This window comes from Lactuca saligna, chromosome 5 (assembly GCF_052625555.1).
Source record: "Lactuca saligna cultivar CGN05327 chromosome 5, ASM5262555v1, whole genome shotgun sequence".
In the NCBI taxonomy this organism is placed as follows: Eukaryota; Viridiplantae; Streptophyta; class Magnoliopsida; order Asterales; family Asteraceae; genus Lactuca; species Lactuca saligna.
Window position 1 is genome coordinate 189,504,629 of NC_136421.1, and position 19,428 is coordinate 189,524,056.

At 37.1% G+C, this 19,428-nt stretch overlaps 1 protein-coding gene across 1 annotated transcript; it reads right to left on the reverse strand.

Annotated features, from left to right (window-relative positions):
• Positions 1–17,194: 17,194 nt before the first annotated feature.
• LOC145046063 (uncharacterized) lies at positions 17,195–17,656 on the reverse strand. The gene has a single exon (XM_078994349.1). The coding sequence runs from the start codon at positions 17,654–17,656 to the stop codon at positions 17,195–17,197; it is 462 nt and encodes a 153-aa protein (XP_078850475.1).
• Positions 17,657–19,428: the final 1,772 nt, after the last annotated feature.

The window sequence follows — 19,428 nt, forward strand, 5'->3', positions numbered from 1 at the left end:
TATCAATAACCTTGTATTCCTATATTCAACCGCCCACCCCACACTTATTTGAGGCAACGTCCCCATTGCATACTTAAACAATAAAAGAACATAAAAATAAAGAGGTAGAATTAGAACAGACTCCCCTGTGGTAGTAGTGACGAGGTCGAATTGGGCTGCTAAAAGTTGCTCCAAAATTTGTTAAACACTAGAAACTGGAATTACTGCATCTAAATGTGTCATTAAATGTGAACCAGAGACTTGCATCTTAAAAAATTATGGCGCGAAAAAACAACAAAATATTTCACTTAAGCTCGACCATGGCATCATAATGATTACCACGTCATGGTGTCTTCACAAAGTGTTTTTTTTTCCAAAACTCTTCCCATTAGGTACCTCACACTTATTAAAAGTCGTGGCTCTCAATTATCAACTTCAAAACTCTCACACAACTTTTTCTCTTGTGATAAAACAACATTCGGTCCTAGTGGCTGAATTTATTGAAGGCATCTGAAGGGAAAAAATTCTTCAAAGATCTAAAACATCAAGAGCATCAACATGAAAAAAAAAAAAAAAAAAAAAAAAAAAAAAAAAAAAAAAAAAAAAAAAAAAACTCACTAAAATAACTAAAATTAGCAAACCAAGATAACTAAAAAGGATATCATGATCACTCATATTCGTCGAAATCAAGATACAACTATTTATTAAATCCATTGCATGCAAGAAGTGGTTTGTGAAAACAAAAAATTTCGGTACCTGTCAGACTATTCCTTTGTTTTCTTTGCACCATTAACTAATAAGTAGAACAAAAGTTGACCCAACTGGTCAAGAGTAGCAATAGATCGATCTTCCACTTAACCAACTTGATACGTCTTGCTATACTACACCTCATGGATTTATTTGGACAAATCACCAAACTTGAAGACAAAACAAGTCATAATTCCCTAATCATTTGCAATCTCGAAACCCATGCAAAAAAGACAAACTAAACAATGCGTATGATCACTAATTCCTACAAAAATCAACAAAATACTTCCCAAAAAGTGACATGATATCAATGAAAATAATAATAAAAATAAAAAATAGAATAAAAATTAAAAACAAATAACGAATAATCAAACAAACCAAATCAATTAAAACTCGTTCCACGACAACGGAGCCAAAAATTGATGTGCTATTTTTAATGCACTAATTTTTTTATTTTATTAGTCCTAGTTTATCGCTTCTAAACCATCCCTTACAGGTAGTGAACTTGGTCGAGTATAGTATAGTTTTGATAATTAAATCAACATATAAAAAACTAGATAAACTAAATGGAAACAAATCACTTTGGGTACTTTAGTTCAGATTGGATTTCATTGCAAAATATTGGTTAACTATTAGGTGCAATGCATATTTATTCATTATTCACCGATTTCTAATATGACTAGAATTTATGATCAACACACTAATCCTTTAGTAACACAAGTTCATTTATTCATTGATCAAGTGGGAAAATAAACAAGCATACTAGTTTTAAGTTCTAATTATGCAAGACTTGAATTATAAACTGATATTAATGATCATAGTACCAATTATATACATAAATGGTTAATACATAAAAGCTCACACATTAAAGTTATTAACTTTTCTATTTAACTCTAGGTTTATGGTCAAAATCCTAGTAATAAAAAACTAATGATCATAGATTCGAATGATTAAAGCATATCTAGATAAAATGATCATCTAATTCCAATAATACTCAGCAATAAACATAAAAGATTAAAACTTTCACAGATGAGGATCTTTTATCAATAAAACATAAATAAATAAATAAATAAATAATAAATACTCCGAATAGAAAATTAATCCATAATCTTAATGATTGATATATTCTATCAAAAAGCAACAGCGTTTTGAAGCCCTAAATTAGAAAATAAAACATATGAAAATCATAAGGGAATGATAATCGTGGTCAGAACAACAAACTGAATGATTCACAACAGGAATCAGCTCTCTGATCCTTCAGTTCTTCGCTCCAAATCAGCTTAACGGCCCTCCGATCGCCTTCTAGACTCTCAAAATCGTAGTTTGGGGGTTTATTTTTATAGGGAACAAATTAGGGTTGAAGATATATCATTAGGGGTAATTTTTGGCTCTATTTATAGCTTTTAACATCCTCACGATGTGGTGGATATGCACCAGGTCGTGGTCGATTGTTTCTTCCCGTCCACAAAAATTTTCCTAATTACCACGCCGTGGTAAGCTTTTCCATGTCGTGGTCACTAAGAATCAACATTTTACCAAAACACAAACATTGTCCTAAATTTTTTCTAGTTTTTAGAACATTTTGAATCTCGTTAATCGGTGTTAAGATTCATGAGATATGGTCAAAACACTAACAAAGGGTCAAGCTGTCCAACAACATCTTTTTTGCGTTTTTTTAGCTCCTTTCTCTCCCTTTTCACTCTACCAATAGGTTATATCTGTAAAATATAATTCAAAACATTATAAGTAGCTTTTAGTTCTAAACAACATTAAAATATAATATAAGATAATAAGAAAACATCATAAATATATGTATAAAATAGACATTATCAAACTACCTCACACTAGTCTTTTGCTTGCCCTCAAGCAAAACTGATTTGATTATCATATTATCACATAAAAATCCTAGCTACTAACATCGCATAAGACAATCCATTTTATGCTCATCCATTACATCAAGACCGCAATGTATATATTTGTATCTAATTTTTCATAGAACTTCCCCAATCCTAAATACTTATGATCCTCATCAACATTCCCCCACTTATTTTGTACAACACTCATCTTATGTATCCATCCGAATTCATCATCGAAAAAGTTTCTTAACGTCAATGTATTTTCAGTTAAGCTCCTAATCATACATATGAAAAAATAACCTACAAAGAAACATTGCAACTTTTTTTTCTTTTTTTCTTTTTTTTTCTATTTTTTTTCTTTTTTTCACAATTTTTCACTATTTTTTTCTTTTCTCACTTTTTTTTTTCTCAAAACTAAGAATCCTAAAAATAAAACAAATGCTTAAGCAAGGGAACTTAACTACGTAAGCTTTCTTGGATACATTTCTGGTACACGATGTTAAACGTATTGTGACCTTCAAACTAAGCAAGGTCATATTCTTGTTCCATGATTTCAATTGGATAGGGAAGCCACAAATAAACTAAAACATATGTTGGCTCAAATAAACATTGAAATTCGCATCAGATTGTACCACACAACACTAGCAACATAGATCTCAACATAACAATTTTGTAACTAGATTTAAATTTAGATTATTATTTCAATCTTTCTAACAATTTTTAGTCATTTTTTTATTTTTTTTTATTTGTAAGATTGTATTCTTATATTGGACCCCCTACCCCACACTTATTTGATGCAATGTTCCCATTGCATACCTAAATAATTAATGAAGATAAAAATAAAGATGAAGATTTAGAACAGACTCTCATGGGGTAGTAGTGACGAGATCGAATGGGGCTGCTAATAGTTACTCTAAAATTTGCTAAAGACTAGAAAATGAAATTGCGGCTTCTAAATGCGCCGTAAAATGTGAACCAGATACTTGCATCCTCAAAAATTATAAATGTTAAAATATTTCACTGAAGCCGGACAACGACGTAGGAAAGCGACGCCACTTCATGGAGTCAATGGTGGAAAAATCAGGTCGCAAAAATAAGAAATGTCATGTCGTGGTAATTGAGGGTCACGACATGGTGATTAGTCGGAACTCGTTTGATCGCGAAGATCTGAATTGTCACGATGTGGTAATGATTACCACGCCGTGGTGTCTTCACAGAGTGCTTTTTTTCCAAAACTCTTCCTGTTAGGTACCCCATACTTATTAAGATTCATGACTCTCGATTATCAACTTCAAAATTCTCACACGCCTTTTCTCTTGTGATAAAATAGCATTCGGTTCTAGCGGCTGAATTTATTGAAGGCGTCTGAAGGGAAAAAAATTCTACAAAGATATAAAATATCATGAGCATCAACATGGAAAACAAAATAAATAAATAAATAAATAACTCACTAAAATAACTAAAATTTAGGAAACCCAACAAACTAAAAAGGATATCAAGATCACTCGTCTTCGTCGAAATCAAGTTAAACTGTTTATTTAATCCCTTGCATGCAAGAAGTAGTTTGTGAAAACAAAAAACTTCAGGGACCGTCAGATTATTTTCTTTGTTTTCTTTGTACCATTAACTAATAAGTAGAACTCGAGTTGACCCAACTAGTCAAGAGTAGCAATAGTTATGTCTTCCACTTATCCTCCTTGATACGTCTTGCTATACTACATCTCACGGATTAAGTTGGACAAATCACCAAAATTGTAGACTAAACAAGTCAAGAATTCCCTAATCGCTTGCAATATGCAAAAAGATCAACCAAGCAATGCGTATGACCATGAATTCCTATATAAAACAACAAAAACCTTACAGAAAAGTGAACTGATATCAACGAAAATAAAAATATAAATATAAATATAAATATAAATATAAATATAAATATAAATATAAATATAAATATAAATATAAATAAAATTTATAAACAAATAACATATGATCAAATAACCCTGTAATGGCCCAAGTCATAACCTAAAGTCTACCTATGGCCCAACAGATACAAAGCCCAAAATCCAGCTAAGGCCCAAAGCTCAAAAGAAGTCCAAGTCCAAAAAGGGCCTAAAAGCAATGAAAGCCCATTTCTTGTCCTACATATACCCTACGTTGACCAAGAAGTGGGCTACTGGCCCAGTACACACAACGTATTAAGTAGTACGCCCAGGGTGTTGGCCAGAGTCCTAAAGGCTAACCAAGGGTCTTAATCCCTTAAGACCTTAGCATCCAAACCTCTTATCTACATCATTTTAAGGTCTTAACATGTAAACTTTGCAACTTTATGGATTTACATGACTTAATGGGGCCCATTACTCGTTTTTTACTATTAAGACACATAACAAGAGACGAAAATCATGCATGGTCCAAAATAACACATCAAGATAGCATTTTTATGCACAAAGAACATCAGAAACACTAAGATCTACCATCCCTAGCCTCTAGAGTAGCTTATACTCCCAATCTTGACTTAAGGGAATCTAAAATGCACAAATTCAAGCCCAAAACTAAATCTATCATAAAGAACCATCAAGTTAAGAGCTTTATACCTCCAAAAGCTTTCCAAATTGGTGATTATTTTGGATCCACAAGCTTCAACTATACCAATGCAACTTCTAAGAGTTCTTTTTCCTTTAAGATCACCAAAAACACCCAAAAAGGTCACTTCCAACCTCAAAACACTCAAAAGGCAATAAGGGTTTTGTCCTCAGGGTTTGGAGAGGTGGATGCTGGTTATAAGATGGTCCAAGAGCAACTTAAGGTTTTTAAATAAGGTTTAAACCCTAAAAATAAGGGTTTGTCCCTAATGGTTGTATGCTCCGTGTACTCCACGTACACCCAGCGTACGTGGTTGCCTCTGTGACCAGCTTCTCGACCCAATATGCCCAACATACTCCTAGCATACGCCCAACATACTGGTCAGGGACCCGAACGCATAAGATTTTAAGTTTGAGGTCCAAAGGGAAATACCTAAAATGTGAATTTTACAATTCTTCCCCTCTTGAATCAGACTTCATCCTCGAAGTCCACCCAGGCCAAAACCCTGAAATAACTAATATACCTGGGGCCCAACTTGCCCTACTTCCTGAATCGGAGGACACCTTACCAAGGTGAAACCTTCAGGAGCACTATGTCCCTAACTTCGAACTCTAGATACAATCGGCGCTTGTTGGCATAAATCTTCTGTCGATGTTATGTTGTCTGAAGTCTACCCCAAACCTGCTGTATCAACTCTGTTGTCTTGAGAACCACATCAATACTTCCATGACTCGCTGACCAACCTCACCGCAACATATTGGGGTCCTGCACTTCCTCCCATAGAGCATCTCAAAAGGAGTTCGATCAATGATGGTGCGATACTTGCTGGTATATGAAAACTCCGCCAAGGGAGATACGTATCCTAACTCCCACCAAAATCCAACACACATGCCTGAAGCATATCCTCCCTGGTCTGGATTGTATGCTCACTCCAGCTATCAATATGCGAGTGGAAAGTCATGCTTAAATGCAAATGAGTACCCAACTCCTCGAGAAACCTCTTCTAGAACCAAGAATTAAACCGAACTTCCTTGTCTAAAACCACTGGAACTGGTGCCCCATGTCATGCCAAAACATCCCTGATGTAGATATCGGCCAGCTTCTCCGTCGAAATACTCTATTGAATTAGAATGAAATGTGTGCTCTTGTTTAATCGATCAACGCCGACCAATTTTGAATCCACCCTGTGTGTCGTTAAAGGTGACTTAAAGATAAAAATCCATCGTAATCTCTTCCAATTTCCAAACAGGAACTTCCAACGGCTCCATTTTGTTATGGGGTCATTGATGATCAGCCTTGACATTCCTACTATTCAAGCACCTCTCCACATACTAGTCCATATCTTGTTCCATGCATGGCCACTAATAGTCAGGCCAGAAATCCCTATACATCTTTTTCGCTTTAAGATGAATAGAGAATCTCGGCTTGTGTGCCTCCTCCATCAAAACTAAATGCGCACCACCCAAATATGGAACCGACACCCTCCGATGAAGGTTCAATAACCCCTATCTATCATAATCAAAGGAATCCACCTGACACACTATACGCTCACTCTTCCGGTGCTCTTCCTTTATAGGGTTAACCTAAGCCCCTCGAATTTGCTCTAAGAGTGGGGTAATCACTGCCATCCTCAAACACATATCCCTTATCGGACTCAGGACCGCCTTGCGGCTGAGAGCATCGGCCACCACGTTGCCCTTCCCTGGGTGATAAAGGATCTTATATTTGTAATCCTTCACCAAATCTAACCATCTGCGCTGCCTCATCTTCATATTCGGCTGATCGATCAAATACATTAGGCTCTTTTGATCAGTGTAGAAAGTAAGGCGTACCCAATAGATGTAATGTCGTAAAAGCTTGAGGGAAAAGACCACTGCCCCTAACTCTAAATTGTGCATAGGATAATTCGTCTCATGAAGCTTTAACTGCCTCGAAGCGTAAGCAATCAGATGACCTCGCTGCATCAACACTACACCCAAACTCATGATTGACGCATCACAATAAACCAAAAATTCGTCAACACCCTTTGGTAAGGTTAGAATTGGCACCTCACACAAACTCTATCTCAAGGTCTCAAATGTTGCTTGTTACTCTGGCCTCCAATAGAATGTGACTGTCTTCTTCGTCAATCGAGTCAAAGGAACTGCTATCTTAAATCCAGAATGAATCTCTGATAATAACCTACCAATCTAAGGAAATTTTGAATCCCGGATGTAGACCTCAGAACCTCCCACCTCATCACCGCCTCGACCTTGGTTGGATTGACCAAAATACCATTCTGGTTGACAAGGTGCCCCAAAAACTGCACCTTGCGCAACAAGAACTCACACTTGGAGAACTTCACATACAATCACTCCTTCCTCAGAGTCTCCAATACCTCCCTCAAATGCTCTTGATGTAGCCCCTGGGTCTTGGAATAAACCAGGATGTTATCAAAAAACACAATCATATACCGATCCAACATGGGTTTGAATACTCGATTCATGAGATCCAAGAACGTGGCTGGAGCATTTGTGAGCCCAAAGGGAATCACCACGAACTCAAAATGACTATATCGAGTCCGAAAAGTCGTCTTCTACGCATCCACCTCTCTGACCCTCATCTGATGATAACCTGAATGCAAATCAATCTTGGAAAACTACGATACACCTTGGATATTGTGAAATAAATCCTCAATCCTCATGAGTGGATAACGGTTCTTCACCGTTAGCTTATTCAACTCCCGATAGTCAATGCACATCCGATGCAACCCATCCTTTTTCTTCACAAATAGGATCGGCACTCCCCATGGCGAACTACTTGGCCAAATAAATCCCTTTGTCTAATAGCTCCTATAGTTGTGTAGACAGATCCTATATCTCTTGAGGTGATATTGATATGGTACTTTGGCTATCGGAGCCGCACCAGGAACCAACTCAATCTGAAACTCCACCTGCCTCTCCGAAGGCACTCCTGGCAAATCTTCCAGAAATACATATGAGTACTCCCAAACAATCAGTACATCGTCCACAGTTACCTTACCCTTCTTGAAAGTATCCATAACATAGGTAAAAAATCTGGAACAACCCTGCTGAAGATAGTGTATGACCATAGCTATTGAACATAGAATCGGCCCACACTGAACACACTCTACCTAAATCAGCAACTCTACCCCACTTGTGGTCTGAATACGCACAAACTGCTACTCGCAATCAATATTTTTCCCATTAGGGCTCATCCAATCAATCCCCGCCATAAACTTTTTCCTCATGCAGGGTAATATGAACCAAATCAATCAAGTACCGCTCACTGAACAAATCTAAAACACAACCCCGATGAACCCTTGATACTCGTACAGGATGATCAACAGTAATCTCAACCTCTAATGGATAATCCAGCTCCCCCGGACCATTGACAAATGTCTTGCTGAGTACGAGAGATACAAAGGATCGGGTAGCCCCCGAATCAAAAAAGAAATGAGAGGAGAGATATCGTTCACATGGAACAACCCTAAAATCAAACACAAAATATAAGTAGGATAGTTAACATAAATAAATAGATAAGGAGAAGATACATACCCATCACCACATCTGGTGTTGTACGAGCCACCTCGGCTAACAGCTGGAATACCCTACTCCTCCCAATAGGCGTCTCTGCTTTGCCCTACCGGCCATCAATAATCCATAAAGTCATCGGAGTGGATGCAACAACTGGTCCCTCTACTGCTAAACTCAGGAAATTGGTCTTCTTATGGACCCTCTAATTGAAATGTAAGTAAAAAAGATCAGATACATGGGTGGTGGTAGTGTTAGTGCAATCCTTGCTAAAGTCACCCATCCTACAGCACTTAACGCAACCAGAACCACCCACCCTACATGCCCCATCGTGCGTCTTGATGTAGTTTCCGCAGCGGTCCCGACCCTACTACCCTCTCAACCTCGATTCAAAAACCTTTGGCCTCTTTCCCGAATCCTCTTAACTCTAATACTGATTCGGCTTCCTCTTCCTCTCAATATCCAAGTCAATCTCTCTCTCTCTCTCTCTCTCTCTCTCTGTGGCTTGTGCTATCATATCATCCAATGTCTTGCAACTGGGTCTACTTACAAACTTCCTGATATCGCTACTCAACATCTCATGATATCTCACCTTCTTCATCTTCTCGTCTGCCACATACTGCGGAACTAGTAAATCCCTTTCTCTAAACATAAAAGTGATGTTTGCCACCGTCTCAATAGTCTGACGAAGGTCCAAAAAATCCCTCGCCAACTACTGGACCTCAATTACAGGTGCAAACTCAACCTAAAACCTTATTATGAAATCCTCCCATGTCACCGACTCAATCACCTCTCTTCCTAAGGATTGTCTAACCTCCTCCCATTAGTCTCAAGCTCTGTCTTTTAGAAGACATGATGCAAGTTGGACCTTCGCCTCCTCGGGATAGAGGCTAGATCGGAAGACATTCCTGATGTCTACCAACCAACACCTAATTGGAATCAGTTGCTTTTTCCCGAAGAACTTTAGGGAGCTACATGCCCGGAATTCATAGAAGTTCAAAGTACGAGCTCCCATCATCGCCACCATCACAGAACCAAAAGTGCCCAAGCACTCATCCATAATCTCCATGATATGCTCCTTGACTGTATCGAAGATCACATGAGTCTGCTCAAGAATATTATGGGTAATCTTTGACGAAATAAACTCCCACATCTGATCATCGATATGCATGACCATACATCCCGAACCCAAACCATCACCAACACCAACACAAACACCCCCATCAGCACTAGAACCTCCTCGAGTGACCACCATATTGAAAATAAACCAAATAAACCATCAGAACATACTCTAAAAATCACACACTCTGCAAGCTTCCTGGTATCATTGTGGCTTTCGTTGACTCGAGTATGGATAATATTCTTCCAATGGTACGAGCCCATACTACCTTCCGCATATATCCGTACTTTCCTCAAGGATCATCCTGATTCCTCCAAGTCACTCCCTTGTCAATCCCAACAATCCTAAATAAGACCAGGTTCTCAGCAGCGAATCACCCCCTAGGTTTCCCTAGGGAAACTACCATACAACTCTCCACCATCAGCTGCAGAAGGAAGTCCCTCTAACACCCTTTAACTAGCTCATGAATACTATTATATATCACTAGCACCAGATTATTCTTCGAATGAAAGGTCTCGCACTACAACGGTCGGACTCAAACAAGAGTTGTGCAATAGAGTTAAAACCCAACCTTCTAAATTTATCTAGTCTCCATAACATGTAACTTAACATATTCATTTACTAGTTAGCTGAGGTTAACAAGAACTCCTAAAAGCACAAAGCAAGCAACATTCAAGCATCAAGTAATCAAAATCAAAGCATAACCCAAACAGGTCATCCTATCACTAACTAATCAGTATTAGCATGCAAGTCTACAATCTCATACAGTAGGCACATAAATTCATCTCTATTAGCATTCTATCATGCAACTTGGAGCTGATCCTTAGCTCTAATCTAGCATGCGATTCATAGATTCTTAATTTAAAAAACTAACACAAAACATGTGTGGATATATTGGAAAACTTACTTGAGATCAGTTGACTGCATGCACCACACCCCATTCTTTTATTAGAAAACCCTTTTTTATTAAACATTTCTTTTATGAAAAACCTACCAAATCCTCACTTTGAGTTCATACACACCAGAGAGTGTGTCTGAATCCCTCAAACCTAGGCTCTGATACCAACTTTTAACATCCCAAAAAATTAAAACAAAATATTTCGTTTTCATAATAATAAAACCATCAACCCAACATGTTCATAAAACCATAAAGGAAAATCAGAGTAAGTCAACCAATCATCCAAAAACATACAAAATCAAATAAGGCATAAATCATGGTGTGTATGATGCAGTCACCCCGAGCTCTTCCCCTTGGAACCGGAAGTACCTGAAAGACAAATAGAAAATCGTAAGCACGAAGCTTAGTGAGCTCACCAAAATACCTCATACCATACACATCAAACATACACTACAAGATAAATGCTATTTTTCTAGGGAAGGTCGTTATGGAACATATTTTTGTTGTTAATCTGCAATGGATCGTGCTATGGAATGTCGTTTCATAGCAATGTTTCTACCACATTGTCTACGGATTTTATTTCTGGTAGCAAGAATGGGACTTCCTAAGGAAAATGCAATAGACTCCATATTCGTTGGTATTATTCTATCGATAGTTCTATGGAACAAAAATTCGTAGCAATTTTCCAACGATATTTTCCAACGAAATCACTTTTCCAACGAAGTTCTGTGGAACAAAAATTCGTAGCAATTTCCAAAGATATCACTTTCCGTTGTACTGCTGCTATGGAATTAATTATCGTGGTTACCATGCAATGGAGTTTGTGACGGAAATTGAAAGACCCACACTTTCATAATTGAAACATTATTATTCCAAGTTACTCCAAATTACTTCAAAACATGCTACATGCATATTTATAAACAATATTTTACATTGATAGTTTAATTACAAAAGACTGGATACAAACCGACTATTTAAACTATTATATATTACATAACTACCCAGGATACTATAGTTTTAAACATACATAAGTACTAAATACAAAAGTAATAGTTTTAAATTATTCAAAATCTTTTAACAGTATATGTCTATACTTGATCCTTATTACCTACAATGGTTAAACACTGAGGGGGATAATTGGTGACGCTTAGTGAGTTCAATAATAGATACAATATAACGTTGTGCCATATATATACTTCAATATGGCAGAAGCAAAGAGGAACAAGGAACAACAAAGGCATATGTGAATCATGTGACAAGCATTCCATATCAATCAATGATTTTATTCAAAGATATACAATCAATGAGACATAAAAATTTCAATACTTGATATACATCAATAAAATTTTGGCCCAAATGGCACAAAAGACATACACTTTCTGATTTAAAAATTTTGGTAGATTTCAGGCTTTTAGCCCTATCTAACATTTTGCCAATGCCATAGGGGTAGAAGTCATTACAAGACATGCTCTACACGGCCAAAAGCTACATATCAATACCACTGTGAATCTAAGTCCTTCAACTGATCACATGGTCAAAGGTACAACTTTGCTAACATAAAGCATGATATAATAACACGGAAAAGCACATAGCACATATAGCACATAATATACAATTGTTCCTAGATATTGAACTCAGCATGAAAAAACCAAATGAAAAAATGATAATTTGGGCAACACTTCAGCTCTAAATACGACTTTCTGTGATGAAATCGGGGATTTTAGTTGAAAATCGGGCCTTACTCGGGCAGAGTTTCGACTTGAAAATATAATTTTCTCGAGAACTTCGGAGCATCGGGACTTGCTTCGGGCCTCGGGGATGATACCGGGACTTTGGGGGGCAGGCACGGGGGGGGGGGGGGGGGGGGGGGGTAAAAGTAGGCTAAAAGGGAGTATAGATATAAACCATTTCCGGATAGCTTCGCTTTCTATTTATAGGCTGAATTTCGAGGTTTACGATGTGAATTCATGCTTGTTCATGTCGTGAGTTTGATCTCAGTCATCCCCTAAGCTTTTCGTGTGTCCTCTGGGCTCAAAAGGTGTCGTTTAAGTAGTTCACGTCGTGAATGCAGTCAGGTCTCGAAGTTTGTGCTCCGAACTTCAAAAATCGATAGCTTTTGCATGCGAGCTCCGTTTTTTAAGTTCTTTATATCCACGCATAGGTGAAATTATGCTCTACAACTTTTGTTTAGACTCCTTCGGATAATTTTGACTTTATTTTTAATATTATATTATTTTAACAGGTCGAGATAGGAAAATTCCGGTAAAACTTTCAGAATTTCTCCATCCGAAGTTCGTTTTCGTCTGTCTTTTTACCGATATACTGCTGTTAACGAGACCATCGATCCTCATTTAGGTTGTATCGGCTAAAAATCACTTGATCTTTATTTCGAGTTTTTAGTTGTCTACTGTTATACCGAAACTTAGAAAAATCATAACTTCCTTAGACGAAGTCAGATTTTGACGTTCTTTTTATGAAAGTTCTCGGTTTAACGAATACTACGACTTTCATTTAGATCATAAAGGCTAAAAAGTAGTTTATCGAAAAATCACTTTTTACGTCATACAACGTCGTGCCAGTTCTGTCGTGAAACTTCAATAAGTCATAACTCCCTCATTATAACTCGGATTTCGATGAGGTTTCGCCTAAATGCTTCTAACGAGATTCTTTAAAACTTTCATTAACATTATTTTCACCTATTTCCAACTTCATATTTTCGTTAATTTTAATAATTGACATTTGATTGGAATCTCATAAGACTTCTAATATGTTTCGAATGATTCTAAACATAGTTTTACTTCAATTCTAGAAAAAAACTATATGTTAGAACTCAATACTCAAATTCATATAATATTTCATAATATTATTCATTATATAACACGATAACTGAATGTGTATGTTACAAATACCTCCTCCTTTTGAGGATTTCGTCTCCGAAATTACAACGATTTAAACAAATGGGGATCTTTCGCTCTTATCTTATTCTTATTTTCCCAAGTATAAATTGGGCCTCGATGGTTTTTCCATTTGACAAGCACCAACTCCACTTCTTTAGTACGTAGATTAGTTGTTCTTTCATTTATGATCTCTTCAGGATCTTCTACATATGTTAACTTATTATCCAGTTTCACCTCGGATAACGGGATAGTTTCATAATATATATGCTTAAACATTTGCACACATAACTCACATGAAACTCCTCATGAATACCTTCCAAATCTTCAGGTAATTCCAAGCGCTATGCTTGTTTACCAATTCTCTAGATGATTTTGAAAGGTCAAACAAATCTAGGACTCAACTTTCCTTTCTTCCCAAATCGCCTAAGGGCTTTCCATGGGGATACATTTCGCAATACAAAATCACCCACATGGAATTCTATGGGTTGTCTCCACTTTTTTGTGATGGACTTTTTTCAATCCTGGGCCGCTTTCATTCTTTCTTGTATGATTTGAATCTTGTCGATGGTATCTTGAATCATTTCAGGGCCTCCAAGGATTTTCTGTCCTATATCACGCCAACATAATGGAGTACGGCATCTACGTCCATAAAGTACTTCATATGATGGCATTTTGATTGAAGTGTGGTAACTGTTATTATACAAAAATTCGACAAGAGGTTAGTACTTATCCCAGTTACCACCAAACTCCAAGAAACATGCACGAAGCATATCTTCTACTGTTTAGATTGTTCTCTCCGTTTGACCATCTGTCTGGGGATGATAAGTTGTGCTGAGAGCAACTCGAAATCCCAATTCACGTTGCATACTCACCCAAAAGTGAGAGGTGAAGCAAGTCTCACGATCAGAAATGATATTTAGTGGCACACCATTTCTCACAATAATTTCATCCAAGTAAACTTGTGCATATTTCTCCATTGGAGCTGTTTCACGCATAACGAGAAAATGTGCACTCTTAGTCAGGCGGTTGATAATTACCCAAATGCCATCGTGTTGTTTAGTAGTCTTTGGTAATTTAGTAATAAAATCCATGGACACTTCTTCCCATTTCCACATGGGAACACTAAGACTTTCTGGAGTTTTGTAAGGCTTTTGGTGCTCTATTTTGACTTGTAAGCATATCAAACATTCATGCACGTATCTTCTATTGTTTTTCTTTAATCCTGGCCACCAATAATCAGCTCGTACATACATCATAGTACATTTTACTTGTACCGGAACGTATAGACAGCTTAGACTAATCAACTTCATCTAAAATCTTCTGTCTTAAGCCACCAATCCTTGGAATCCATAGCCGATTCTTGAATACCTTCAATCCTCGTGGATCATCAAGCAAAACATTAGTATAATGTATCATCCCCTCTTTCTTTACATTTTCTAGCTTTAAGGCCTCTTCTTTCCATTTCTGTAGTTCATCAAGAATAGTAAAATTTATTGTAGTGTGAGTAATAATATAACGCATACAATTATGATAAACCTTTCTGCTAAGAGCATCAGCAACCACATTGGCCTTTCCAGGATGATATAGGATTTCACAGTCATAGTCTTTGATCAGCTCCATGCCTCACGTTTATCTCATATTCAAAGTTTGATGACTGAATATATACTTGAGACTTTTCTGGTCGGTAAATAATTGGCATTTTGTCCCAAAAAGTTAATGCCTCCAATGTTTTAGGGAAAATACCACTGCAACAAGTTCAAGATCATGGGTAGGATAATTCCTTTCATACTCTTTCAGTTGACTTGAGCCATAGGCTATTACTTTACCATGATGCATCAATACACAACCGATTCCTAATTTTGAAGTGTCACTATAAACAGAAAAATCATTATCACCTTTTGGGAGTGATAAGATCGGAGCATGAGTAAAAAGATCTTTTAAAGTCAAGAAAGCTTTTTCTTGGGCTTCCCCCATTCAAACTTTGCTTCCTTTCGTGTAAGACTTGTGATAAGTATAGCTATATGTGAAAATTATTTAATGAATCTCCGGTAATACCATGCGAAACCCCAAGAAACTGCGAATCTCATAAGCATTACACGGAGCTTCCCAATTTTGAATGAGTTCGATTTTGGTAGGATCTACAGATATACCATCACCAGAAATCACATGGTCGAGAAATTGAACGTGGCGAAGCCAAAATTCACATTTTGAGAATTTAGAATATAGTTTCTCCTTTTGAAGAAGTTCTAATACCTCACGAATATGAATGGCATCATCAGCTTCAGACTTGGAATTAATTAGATTATCATTAATGAATACGATGATAGATTTATCGAGCATTGGATGACACACCCGATTCATCATATCCATGAATACAGTAGGAGCACTTGTCAAACCGAATGGCATGACAAGGAATTCGAAATTCCCATAACGAGTGTGGAAAGCAGCCTTCGGCACATCCTACTCGTGTTATTTCAACTGATGATAGCTAGATCTCTAATCAACCTTCGAGAAATAGCTAACACCCTGAAGTTGTTTGAACAAGTTGTCAATGCGAGGTAGTGGGTACTTGTTCTTGATAGTCACCTTATTTAGCTCACGGTAATCAATACACATTCGCATCAAACTGTGTTTCTTCTTGACAAACAATACTGGAGCACCCCAATGAGAGGTACTCGGTCAAATAAAGCCTTTGTCAAGTAATTCCTGTAGTTGGATCATCATTTCTTTCATTTCAGCTGGCGCGAGACGATAAGGAGTCTTTGCAATCGAAGTAGCACCATGCACAAGGTCAATTCGGAATTCTACTTGCATGTACGGAGGAAGTCCAGGAAAATCATCAAGGAAAACTTCAGGATATTCGTTAACAGCAGGAACATCATTTATAGTTTTCTTCTCCTCTTTTGATATGTCAACTGTATAAGCTAGATAAATAGAACATCCTTTCGATATGAATTTCCGGGCTTTGAGGAAAGAGATTATTTTTAAGATTCTTTGTTCATCGTAGACATAAATAGGATTCTCCCCTTTAATGGGAATGTGTACTATCTTTTCATAGCACAAGAGTTATGCGTGGTTCTTTGACAACCAATCCATATCGAGAATAATATCAAAGTTGGGAAAGGATATAGGGATTATATTAGCAAGAATAATGTAACCTTCAATTTCTATGACACAATCCCTATAGATTTTATCAGCAAATAATGATATATTTCCCATGGTATCTATATGAAATGGTTGTGCGAGTGCATAGCAAGAAATTTGAAAGGAATGCGCAAATTCATGAGACACAAAGAATCTAAGGCGCCATAATCAAATAAGATGTGAGCAGGTCTAGAGTTGACAAGAAATGTACCCGTCAAAACATTTGGGTCCTCGCGTGCCACCTCTATGGTAATCTGGAATGAGTCGGAGTATCCTTTGGTTTTTGAATAATAGCTTGACTTCTCGTCGGTTGTTGAACAGAAGCTTGACTTTCCGTCATTTGACTAGTAGGAATAGGGCAAAAAACGCTTCATGTGGCCAGCAACACCACAAGCAAAGCATGTAACATTCTTGATCGGACAAACATACTTCATGTGGCCTACTTATCCACATCCATAACAAACCACTGATCCTTTTTCTAATCTGCATTCGCCCGGATGATTGCACTTGTTTTTACCAGGATCAGTTCGAATAGATTGAGCTGGTGGAATAGAGCAGATAGGAAAAGCTCGATCAATATGTGGATGGTTAGGAACAGAAAGAGTGGCACCACGTATTTCTAAGTCATGCTCGCGCTTTCGAGCGTACTCAACAGCCTTTTTAAATGATAGAACATCCTGATTAGCCACGAAATCATGGAGTTCATACCGTACTCCATCCAAGAATAATTGAATTTTATCGTCTTCAGTTGGAATATACTTTGTAGTAAGTCGTGCTTTTTTATTGAATTCAGTTCCATAATCAATCACAGTCATTCCTCCTTTTTTAAGCTTGAGGAATTCTTTCTCCAATCTCCTCCTCGTGTCCAGAGGGCAATACTTCCCTAGCAAACGAGCTTTGAACATTTCCCAATATAAATTCTCCTGGTCATACCAGTTAAGAGCTTCATATGTTGCCTCTCACCAGACCAAGGCTTCTCCGATCAGCATTACAGAAGCATAATTAGCCTTGTCTTCATTATCAACATAAGAGATATGAAATACTTTCTTTGTGTTCTGAATCCAAGTTTGAACAAGTATGGGATTAAGGACACTGGAAAACTCTGTAGCACCACTACTCTTGAGAGTTTTGAATGAAGGATGTCTCGTCTCTCATTTTGAAGCCTCTTCGGTGACTTTCTCTTTTCCTTTATCACCATTGTTTTTATGTTCTTCGAGAGTCTACCGAATAACACCAGTAAGTTTACCCAAGAGTCGCTCCTCACAAGGGGATATTGGAGTATCTCCTTCATCGGGATGAGGATCTCCACCCATCTCTGGTGTATGGCTACTCACTTATTCAGCCATTGCTCTGCAATATGGAGTAACATTGTATTTTAGAATATTAGGGTTGATCATTACCTAATACCTTACTTAAGTTTTTCCAGAGCTTTGTATCCATATACTTACAATGAATTCATTCATATAATGAACCTCTAATGGTTTAAGTCTAAATACCAATCTGTGAAATTTAGTTCACTTAAACTACTGCTCTGATACCATTAATTGAAAGACCCACACTTTCATAATTGAAACATTATTATTCAAAGTTACTCCAAATTACTTCAAAACATGCTACATGCATATTTATAAACAATATTTTACATTGATAGTTTAACTACAAAAGACTAGATACACACCGACTATTTAAACTATTATATATTACATAACTACCCAGGATACTATAGTTTTATATATACATGAGTACTAAATACAAAAGTAATAGTTTTAAACTATTCAAAATCTTCTAACAATATATATATATCTATACTTGATGCTTATTACCTACAATGGTTAAACACTGAGACACTGAGTTCAATAATAGATACAATGTAACGTTATGCCATACATATACTTCAATATGGCAGAAGCAAAGAGGAACAAGGAACAACAAAGGCATATGTGAATCATGTGACAAGCTTTCCATATTAATCAATGATTTGATTAAAAGATATACAATCAAGGAGACATAACAAGTTCAATACTTGATATACATTAATAAAAAATTTGCCAAAATGGCACAGAAGACATACACATTCCGGTTTAAACATTTTGGTGGATTTAAGGGTTTTAGCCCTATGTAATCTTCTACCAATGCCATAGGGGTAGAAGTCATTCTCTTACGAGACATGCTCTACACGGCCAGAGGCTACATACCAATACCACTGTGAATCTAAGTCCTTCCACCGATCACATGGTCAAAGGTACAACTTTGCTACCATAATAGCATGGAATAATAACACAGAAAAGCACATAGCACATATAACGCATAACATACAATTTTTCCTATATATTGAACTTAACGTGAAATAACCGAAGGAATAAATGATAATTTGGGCAGCACTTCGGCTCTAAATATGACTTTCTGTGATGAAACCGAGGATTTTAGTTGAAAATTGGGCCTTACTCGGGCAGAGTTTCGACTTGAAAATATGATTTTCTCGGGAACTTCGGAGCGTCGGGACTTACTTCGGGCCTCGAGGATGATACCGGGTCTTCGGGAAAGGGGGTTAAAAGTAGGCTACAAGGGAGTATAGAGTGAGAGAGGAATGAAAAGTATCAACCATTTCCGGATAGCTTCGCTCTCTATTTATAGGCTGAATTTTGAGGTTCACGATGTGAATTCACGCTTGTTCACG

Bases quoted from the DNA above. Each gene is read 5' to 3' on its own strand.
- LOC145046063 (XM_078994349.1), bottom strand. From the start codon at position 17,656: ATGTTCAAAGCTCGTTTGCTAGGGAAGTATTGCCCTCTGGACACGAGG.